This window comes from Physeter macrocephalus, chromosome 4 (genome assembly GCF_002837175.3).
Source record: "Physeter macrocephalus isolate SW-GA chromosome 4, ASM283717v5, whole genome shotgun sequence".
NCBI lineage: Eukaryota > Metazoa > Chordata > Mammalia > Artiodactyla > Physeteridae > Physeter > Physeter macrocephalus.
The window spans coordinates 40,635,556-40,645,781 of NC_041217.1; the positions used below are offsets into that span (position 1 = coordinate 40,635,556).

Below are 10,226 nucleotides of genomic sequence, written 5' to 3' on the forward strand. Positions count from 1 at the left end.
TCCCCTCCCCTCCCCAAATGACCTTCTGCAGCCCAGCCCTCTGTCTTGCTGCTTATGGCCCCACTGGAGGACAGAGCAACAAGCTCCTGTGTGGTCACCATCCCTGTCACTGCCTAGGGCCTGTCCACCCTTTAGCCTGTGTCTCTGCCTTCTTCGTCTTGACCACAGCTTCTCTCTCTCTCTTTTGCCTCCACAGCCATAATGAAAGACGGAACACATTTCTACACCCACTGACCGGCCAGGTCCCAGAGGAAAACAAAAAGTTTGACTTGAAAATGTACGTTTACCCCTTACTTGCTGTTTGGCCTTTCGGTCCTTAACCACCACCATCCTGCTGCCTCTGTGTAGCTAGGAAGAGGAAGGAAGTGGGGGTCAGAAAGGACAGCAGGAGAGGTTTAGGGTTGCTCACCTCAGTTCTGAGGGCTGGAAACTCCTGAGACCCATCTGGCTTGATATCCTCAACCACTTTTTCTGGAATCTTGCAGGTCCCAGGTTGGTGCATCCCATGGGCTGAGCTAAAGGAGTGAGACATGTCTGAGGCTGGCATATCAATCACCCGGGGCCTCTGAGGAGGGTAGTGAGGGAATCTGCTATGACCACGAGAGCCAAATGCTAATTCCTCTGGTCTTGGCTCAGTAAATGAAAGGAAAAAAAGATAATTAAATGGCTCTCATAGTCTGAGTTCCAGAGTCCTAGGGTCTAGGTTTTTAAGATAAATTTGCAGGAAAAAAAGAGGAGACTGTCCAGGGTTACTGGCATATAATCTCAGAAAAGCAGCGGCAGCCACTGAGAGGGTCCCTTGGGAGCACTGAGGGGACCTAATTTGTGCTGAATGCTGGGACAGTGAACGACAGGGTTGGGAAAAGGGATGGGTGGCACCCATTGTTTCTTGGTCTCACTAGTCACTTCTTTTTTGGTCAACTTGAAATCAGATCGACCTTGGACATGTCCAATAAAGCAGGTGGGAAACGCCCAACTGCCGCCAACAGTGACCTGTCCAACCACAACATGGTGTCCGAGGTCCCTCCAGAGCGGCCCAGTGTCCGGGTAAGTCCGGTCCCCCACGCAAGCTGTTGGGGAGGAATCCTAGGAAACGTATTAGGCTGCTTACTTTTCTCTGCAGGTCCCAGAGAGCAGGTGACATGATGCAGGAAGTGGAGAGTGGGGAGGAAAGAGGGCTCAGACTAGAACCATACAGAAGACCAACATCTAGACCAGGGATCCTCAACCTTAGCACTATTAGCATTGGGGGCTGGATAATTCTTTGTGGTGTGGGAACATTCTTTCTCTGTAGGAGGTTGAGCAGCAGCCCTGGCCTCTACCCACTAGATGCCAGTAGCCCCCACCCTGTGACACCAAAAATGTCTCCAGACATTGTCAAATGCCCCCTGTGCGACAAAATTGCCCCACCCCCACTGAGAACCACTGATCTAGGGGGACAGCGAAAGAAGAATAACTCATGAAGAACGTGGCAATTGGGCTCTCAGGAAGGAGGAGGAAGGAAAAGACCATCAGGAGGAAGTAATCAGAGAAGAATGTTGCCAAGAGGTCCAGTAAGATAAGGGCTAAAAGTATCCATGGGGTTTAGCAACATCCTGGTAATTGGAGACCCTGATAAGAGCAGTTCAGTGGTGTGAAGAGGGCAGAAGACAAAGACCAGCTGCAGAGGGCTTACGAGGAGATGGGAGGGCAGATACAGGGCACTGAGGAGTAGAAAACTGCTCTTCTAAGAAACTAGATAATAAATGGTAGTGTAGTCATACAATGGAGGACTCTCCAAAAATTAAAAATGGACTGGAGCAAGATGTATAACAAGGATGAATCTTAAAAACATAATGGTGAGGAAAAAGCAAGTTGTAGGATATGAAAAACATGGTATCATTTATGTAAAATGTACAAACATGAAAAGTAATTCAGGGCTTCCCTGGTGGCGCAGTGGTTGAGAGTCCGCCTGCCGATGCAGGGGAAGCGGGTTCGTGCCCCGGTCGGGGAGGATCCCACGTGCCGCGGAGAGGCTGGGCCCGTGAGCCATGGCCGCTGAGCCTGCGCGTCCGGAGCCTGCGCTCCGCGACGGGAGAGGCCACAGCAGTGAGAGGCCTGCGTACCACACACACAAAAAAGTAATTCAGCGTTTTTAGGTAATGAGATTGGGGAGGGGCTCAAAGGGAGTTTCAGCTCTATTTGTCATGTTTTATCAGGGAAAGAAAACAACATGCAGTGGTGATTTAGTCCCTACTTTTCTGAAATGTTTGAAATATTTCAAAAAAAAATTTTTAAAGAAACTTGACTGTGAAGGGAAATGAGGGGTGGAGGGTGGCAGCTAGGAGATATGCAGGATGCAGGGAGGTTTTCTTTGTTCATTTTGTTTTGTTTCAAGGTGTTAAGGGCAGGAGGGGAATGACCCAGTAGGTAGTTTCAGGAGAAAGGGCACAGCCAATGAGTCATGTTTGTGTAGAGACAGGAGTCAGGGGCAAAGGTGCTTTCAGCCTGGATAGGGGAGGGGCCCTCTTCCTGAGGCTGCATAAGAAAGGTATGTGAAACTTGGCGTGGGGCTAGGAAGTTCAAGACACTCCCACTTGATGTTTTCAACTTTTGCAGGGAAGTAGGAGGTAGGGTTTTCTGCTGAGAAGAGTGGGGTGGATAGAGAGGCATTGGGGGGTGGGGGCCTTCAGAATAAGCCCAAGGGTCAGTGGTCAACAAGGAACATTTGGAATATTGCCCAGTAATACTGAAGGGTCATCTGAGGTCATAGACTGAATCTGTGTGGCTCTGATCCACTGGGGTGTGTTGTTTTTCTCCAGCAATGCTATGGCCTGGCAGATGGTTGCATTGACCTAAGGTTGAGGGTTGCTGGGGAGCTGTGGCAGAAAGATAAGGAGGCTAGAGTATTACTGAGGGGTTGGCAGAGGAATGGCTGAAGTGGCAGGGAGCAGCTTTTAGGCTGCAGAGAGCAGGTGAAACTATGACAGATGACGGACTGAGAGAGAAGGGAAAGATTTTAGGATTTACATATTCTGAGGGTGGTGGATGGCTTCTTCCGATGGCTGATCTCCGCCATTATATGTGGGTTTTTACAAGTAAAGTACAGAAAATAATTTCATTTTCCAGTTTGGGAGGTACTTTATGATAAACCCCAGTTTCTTCTTTCCTTCCTTCTATAAGTATTTACTAAGTGCTTATTGATAGCTGGACACCTTGCTAGGCTCTGGTGATAAAGAGATGAACAAAACAAAAGTTTCTCCCTACAAAGAGCTCACAGTCTCGTACGGGAGACAGAAAGTCCACAGTTCTGTTGCAGTGTGGCAGATTCTAGACTACGAGAAGGTTCTGAGAAGAGAGAGCAGCGACTACTCTGGGAGAACAGGGAGGTTTCGTGGACGAGGGGGGCCTGCACTAGGCTGTGAACGAAGGGTTGGGATTTGGTAGTGGACCAGGGAAGTGGGGTTCCCCCGCCTCCCATGGTGAGCAAAGCCCTAGGGAGATGGGAGAGAACCACTCGGAGTTTGGCCTGACCAGCGGCGGTGCCTTTCTGGTGGAGTGGCAGAAAGTGGGTGGTGGCCCAGCCAGATCTTGTAGACCTGTCCTTGTGTGCTGTGCTGAGGATTGGAATTCTCTCCTAAGTGACGAGAGGTAGTGAGAAATGTTAAGCAAGAGAGTAGTGTAATTAATAAAGTGTTTTAGAAAGATAACCTTAGTTCAATACAGAGGGTAGACAGCCAGAAGAGATGACAACCCGTGAGGCACCAGCAGTGGCACTGGAGAAGAAAGGACAGGCTTGAGATCCATTAAGAAGACAGACTTGTCAGCCCTGCGTAAATGATGGTGTGGAGGAATGGAGGGAGGAGGGGACGGTGTGAGCTTGTTCAGAGTTCTGGTTGGGGCCACTGGGTAGATTGTGGCCCAGTCACTGAGATGAGAAGTACGGAAGAACAAGTTTGGTTAGAAAGAGGGTGAGTTTGGTTTTGTGCTTATTTAATCCTAGTTGGACAACTAGTGAACAAATGGACTGGGACAAATGAATCTATATCTAGGTTCATCCTAGCAAATGAATCTAGATATAGATTAGGGAGTTTTCAGCATATTGCTGGCAGCTGAGGCAATGGGTATGGATGACATTACACAGGCACAATGTATGACGAGACTAAAAGAGTCAGTTTGAGGTCTGTCAACACTCAGAGTGGAGGTGGAGATTGAGAAGGACTGGCCACAGATGCAGATATTGAAAAGTAAGCAACAGTACCCCAGAAACCAAAAGAAGAGTTTCGGGAAGGACAGAAAGTTTCACATTATCGGTGCTTAAGAATGTCAGGGGGGCTCCCCTGGTGGCGCAGTGGTTGCGTGTCCGCCTGCCGATGCAGGAGAACCGGGTTCCTGTGCTCCGCAACGGGAGAGGCCGCAGCAGAGGGAGGCCCGCGTACCGCAAAAAAAAAAAAAAAAAAAAAAAAGAATGTCAGGGACTGAGTGGCCTGAGTTGACATCGCAGGGACCATTTCTGAAAAGAAGTGGAGGAGGTTTAGGAGTAAAGGGAGGAGAGGAAGTCAGGACTCTTCCCAGCAGCCTATCTCTGAGGAGAGAGAGAGGGAAGGGAGGGAAGGTGTTACCTGACGGGGACAGCTGATGGAGGGTGGAGGGGGCAGTCAGGTGTGTGTGGGTGCGTGAGAAGGAGGGGAGAGAACGATTGAGAGAGACAGAGGCAGACAGTGAGAGAGAGAGGAGAGAGAGAGATTGAGAGAGAGAAACAGAGACAGACAGAAGGATGCTTTACGATGAAGAGACCTGAACATGTTTGCTTAGGAGAAGCAGCCAGTGGAGGAGGAAAAAATGAAGACAGATTTGAGAGGTTATCAGTGAAGCAAGTCTCAGACGAGACAGCAGGCTGGACTCAATAGCCTTGGAAAGGAGGAAAACGCCTCCTCTTCCGACATTGAAGGGAAAGAGACAAGGAGAGTGGTAAGGGCAGTAATTTTCTGGGTAAAAGGGTGTGAAATTGAGGAAGCGAGCGTCTGACAACCTCAATTTTCTCTGTGGGGGAGGATCCAAGCCACCGCGGGGAAGGCAGAGGCGGGCAGGTCGCTGGGCTCGGGAGAGAGGTGAGCGTGTGCAGCGAAGCACCGGGGACGGAGGAGTCACAGTGGCCTCATCTGTACTGTGGTGTGATTGTTCTCCAGCAGCACTATAATCTGGCTGTGAGTGCAGGCAGGGTGGGTAATTTGATTAATCAGGGATTTAGAGTTTCAGAGAAGATCAAGCAGAAAGGCACTGGATAGGGTGTTGGTGTTGGAGAGTGAGGTTGATCTATTCCACCAGGGGGCCTAGGCTTTGTAGGGAAACAACTAACACCAGGAGGTATACCGCTCATGGATCCAGGAAAAGAAGGCAAGGATTGAGGAGTTGGGGATCTCAGTGGAGTAGAAAAGCTGATGTCGTTGAGGGATGGAGTGAGACAGCCCAGAGGATGGGATGCTGTGATCAGAAGATGGGGATATGACAGTTGACAGTGCTGGTGGTGAAGGGGCTTTGGGAGCTGGCCAGGTCGAAGGTGTTGCCATGGGAGTGAGTTGCTGGGGTGGAAGTGGAGGATTTTGGACTTGAGGACATCAAGGTAGTTTAAAGTTAGGCCACAGGATGGGTCAGCAATGAAATTGTCCACAGTGATGGCAAGACTTAGAATGGAGAGGATGACTGCTATCAAAATCCTTAGACTCTAAAAAAATGATCTAGAAGCTGATAGTGGTGAGAAGGGCTAAACAGTGAAAGATCACTGATACTTCGAGAAAGAGAGATTGTTGCCACAATGTGGGGAAGTCCCTGTGGCAATAAGGAGCTAGGAGAACACCCGTACATCCTCCCTGCTCTGTGATGTGTTGGACATTCAAGAATGAATAGGGGGCTTCCCTGGTGGTGCAGTGATTAAGAATCTGCCTGCCAATGCAGGGGACACGGGTTCTAGCCCTGGTCCGGGAAGATCCCACGTGCCGTGGAGCAACTAAGTCCGTGCGCCACAACTCCTGAGCCTGCGCTCTAGAGCCCGCGAGCCACGACTACTGAGCCCACATGCCACAACTACTGACGCACGCCTAGAGCCTGTGCTCCGCAACAGGAGAAGCCACCGCAATGAGAAGCCCGCACACCGCATCGAAGACCCAACACAACCAAAAATAAATAAATAAAATAAATACATTTATTTAAAAAAAAAAAGAATTAATTGGGCTTGGAGAAGATGATGACTTAGGGAATTTACTTGAAGTTGAATGGGTCTGAGAAAGCATTATGAAAGAGGTAAGGAGTAAGGCCAGTAGAGAAGGATAGGCCAGGAGTGAAATGAAAAATCTTATTTTCTCCTTAAGAAAAAGCAAAAAACACACATCGCTGTGAGACAGGTAGGACTGTAATTTTGAGCCCCATTTTAGAGATAAGAAAAAGAGCCAAAGAATTGAAAGGCCGTGTCCTTGAGTTAATAAGAGATCCAAGCTTCTCACCTGGGCCTCTTAACGTGAGGGCCCCCAGGGCCCTGGAGTGGGATAGCTCCCACCAAGAGCAGCTCCCCTTGTGGGTGGAGCAGGAAGGAGGAGAGGAAGAGTTAAGCTGACTGCTCTTTGCATCCCTAGGCCACCCGGACGTCCCGCAAGGCCATCGCTTTCGGCAAGCGCTCGCACTCCATGAAGCGGAACCCCAGTGCTCCAGTCGCCAAGGCAGGCTGGCTTTTCAAGCAGGTGAGGCCTCCTATTCCATTCTGCCCACCGCAGCCCTGCTTTCTCCTCATAGCTAGCGCTGTAATTCCTCTGTAGTTATAACAGCCCATGTATATTTTGCTATGTCCCTCCAGGTCCTATTTTGGTATATCTCTGTGAAATCTCCTAATTTAATAAAGGCTCAGAGAGGTTGAGTATCTTCCCAAAATCACACAGAGAAATTAGTGTTATATTTGGGAATTCAGCCAGGTCTCCTGATGGGCAGATGCAATGACTTTGAAATATGCTGTCATCAACCATATCAGAGCAACCCAGTGGCTCAGTCAGCAGGGCCCTCTTGCTATGAAGGGAGGGGGACGTCTCCTCTAAGTCTAGGGGTCCAGTTCTCCTCGTTGACCTGGCCACTATCCCTGCCTGACCTTCTGCTCACTCTTTCTGGCTCATCGCTGCACCGTTTATCTTCCCTGGGGGAGACACTGAGGCCCAGAATGACAGAAGTGGAAGGTCACAGGCAATAATGTAATGTCATTCCCTGCCTCTGAGGGCTCTTGGGGGTTGCTGCCACTTGTTAGTGGCAGGGCTGCCAGCAGAGGCAGGATGTCCTTATAGTGAGTGCAGCACTCTTTCCACTGCACACACCCACCTCCCCAGGCCCAGGTCACAGACTCTCCTGTCTATACCCCTCTTCTCCTGCAGGCCAGCTCCGGGGTTAAGCAGTGGAATAAGCGCTGGTTCGTCCTGGTGGATCGCTGCCTCTTCTACTATAAAGGTGAGCTTGCTCCTGGCACTGGCAGGGGCTGTGGGAAGCCAGGGCCCCCTCTTTCTCATTCTGCCCTGTCACAGGGCTCGGTTTCTGATGGATGTTGGGGGTGGGGGGGCACATGTCCCCCCTGTGGTCTCCGGCACCAGTGGCACGTGACAGGGGATAAAGACAGAGCTCACTTGCTCACTCACGCACTCACTCATTTCACATTCGACAATATTTGCCGAGTGCCTACTAGATTTCAGGCAGAGTTCTAGGCCCTGGTGGGTGGTGTGGTGGATGAACAAGACAGTCAGATGACAGAGGGTGAAGTCCGGGGGAGGGCGTGGGTGGGAGAAGAAAAGGAGGACGAAGAGGAGGGTCCCTGGTCATCACTAGCAGGTCACCTGCTAATTGGACCCTTGTATGTTGAGCTGCCCCCGTCCCACTGGAATGTATGATCTGATCTGTGTAGGCAGGATTTTTTTGGTCAGTTTTGTTCACTGCTGTATCCACAGCACTGAAAACAGCACCTGGCACATAGTAGGTGCTCAATCAATGTGGAGGAAATGATTATCCCCCAGCTTCTGCCCTGTTTGCCCACCCCAACACTCACTCCCTTTCCTCCCCCACAGAAAGGAGGGCAAAACTCTTATAACTTTAGTGCAGCAGCCTCTAGGAAGTTATTTTTTAAGTATGTACAGCAACAATATGTCAAGGAGGGCAGGGAGGAACTAGTGAGGGTTGATGACAGTGACGGTTCTGTCACACTGATGCCGTGCAAGGAGGCCTGGGTGCTGAGGAGAGGAAAAAATGATCTAGCAGCGGGAGTGGCTGTTCCCGTTTCCTCCGTGCCCTGGGAATGGCAGAGCTCTGATTTCTCCAGGTCTCCTGGGAGCAATTCACTGAATCATTAACTTTGGCAAACAAAGGTTGTACCTAGTGACCGCCCCCCCACCCCCCCACCCCCACCCCCACCCCGCCCTTAGAACACTGCTGTCCCTGTGCTCTGAGGCACCTGAATCCCAAGGAGAGAGATCAGGAAGGGGATGCACGTCCAGGGTCTAGTCACAGAGGAAACCCCAAGATTGAGGGAGAAGCATCTGCTCAGGCTGGGCCCCGGGACGTAGGGCCGCACAGGAGCCAGAGTATAACAGAAGCTGGAGGGAAAGCCAGGGTCTCGGCAGGGAAGACACTCTGGGCCTGGTGTGCGGGGAGAACCTTAAGAAGCTCTGAACTCAATGGGCATGGAGATGGGGGGTCACTATGCACTGAGAGATGCTCTCAGGAGACCCCTAAACACTGGCCTGGACTCAGCCAGGCAGGGGGCCTACCTCTTCCTGGGGATGATGGCCTCTGCCTTCCTAAAGAAGCTCTGGGTTCCCAGCCCTCCTGTTCCTTTAGCTTAGTCCGTCCTCTGGGTACCATGCCGAGGTCTGCCCAGGAAACTGGACCTTGGGCTAAGTATCTTGTGCAAGTGATGAGTAGGGGAGAAGGGGAACTAGTGGAGTCTGTAACCCCTGTGAGATTTCTTCTGAACCCTAGCTGAGGGTTTTACAGGGTCTCTAGCCCCAGGAATAAAGAGCTATATCCCAGGGAAGTGGGGAGGGTCTTGCCATGGCCTCATAGTTAGCCCCAACCTCATGGTTCCCACACAGCACCGCTACCCTTTCGGACTGCTGCTGATAGCTGGGGGGCCCGACTAGCTAATCCATCAGGCTCCTTTGGAGATTCGGGATGAATTGTGCAGCTGCCTGATTGTTAGCCTGATCCGGGGGATCAGAAGGCCAGGGGGCCGTGCAGGGGCGTGTCTTCTGTGCAGACATGGGGACTGTAAAGGGGAGGGGTCTAGTCAGGAGAAGACAAAGCAAGCTGCCAGGTGCCTGGGAGAACCTTAGAGACAGTTACCCAGAAGAGCCAGGGCCGAAGATTCGAGCGTCCACTCTACCGCACCCCATCCCGTCACATCCTGTTCCATGTGTCACCGCTGGGATCACCTCGTTTGGAGAGGCGCTGCGGATGGGAGGGAGGGTAAGAATGCTAGCTCGAAAGTCAGACTTCTTGGGTTAAAGACAAATCCACCACTTTCCACTTAAGTAACCTTGGAAAGTTATTTAATCTTTCTGTGTCTCAACCTCTTTACCTATAAAATGGAGATCATAAGAGTGCCCATTCATAGGATTGTTGGACAGGTTAAATCCATTAAGCCTTTAACTCAGAACAGTGCCTGACACAGAGCAAGCACTCCGAAATGTTGGCTCTTCTGTGCTTGTTTGCTTGCGTACTGGAATGTGAGCTCCCCAAGGCAGGGCACTACTACTCTTGCATTCACCTCTACGGTCCCCAAGTCTAGAACAGCGCCTGTAGGGCTGCCACGCTCCCCACCTCCAGGGAGTGTGCCTCTTGCCGTGCAGAGCACGCCCCGTGTGGTTGCGTGGTGGTCCCAAGTGCCTGACAAATAGCAGATGAGTAACAAATATTTGTTGGTATTTATCCTAATAGGGCTAATACACTCCCCTCCCCTCCCCCCCGCACACATACATCTCACTTGTGCCTCTATTTCCTTGACAGATGAGAAGGAGGAGAGCATCCTGGGCAGCGTCCCCCTCCTGAGCTTCCGGGTGGCTGCGGTGCAGCCCTCAGACAACATCAGCCGAAAACATACCTTTAAGGTCAGTTGGCCTTCCTCTCCCAGGTCAGATAGGGGAGGGAGGCCGGCTCTTCTAGAGCATACAAGAATGGAGCAGGATCGGGCTTCCCTGGTGGCGCAGTGGTGGAGAGTCTGCCCGCCG

At 51.1% G+C, this 10,226-nt stretch overlaps 1 protein-coding gene across 1 annotated transcript in view; it reads left to right on the top strand.

The window, feature by feature from the left end:
- The window catches only part of LOC114486039 (pleckstrin homology domain-containing family A member 5-like), a 106,656-nt gene that overhangs the window by 95,627 nt on the left and 803 nt on the right, over positions 1 to 10,226 (top strand). Inside the window, exons 4-8 of the mRNA XM_055083870.1 lie at positions 197 to 277; positions 933 to 1,047; positions 6,609 to 6,713; positions 7,389 to 7,461; positions 10,006 to 10,196. Of these exons, the coding sequence (XP_054939845.1) occupies positions 197 to 277; positions 933 to 1,047; positions 6,609 to 6,713; positions 7,389 to 7,461; positions 10,006 to 10,196 (565 nt within the window). The remainder of the gene's footprint in view (positions 1 to 196; positions 278 to 932; positions 1,048 to 6,608; positions 6,714 to 7,388; positions 7,462 to 10,005; positions 10,197 to 10,226) is intronic.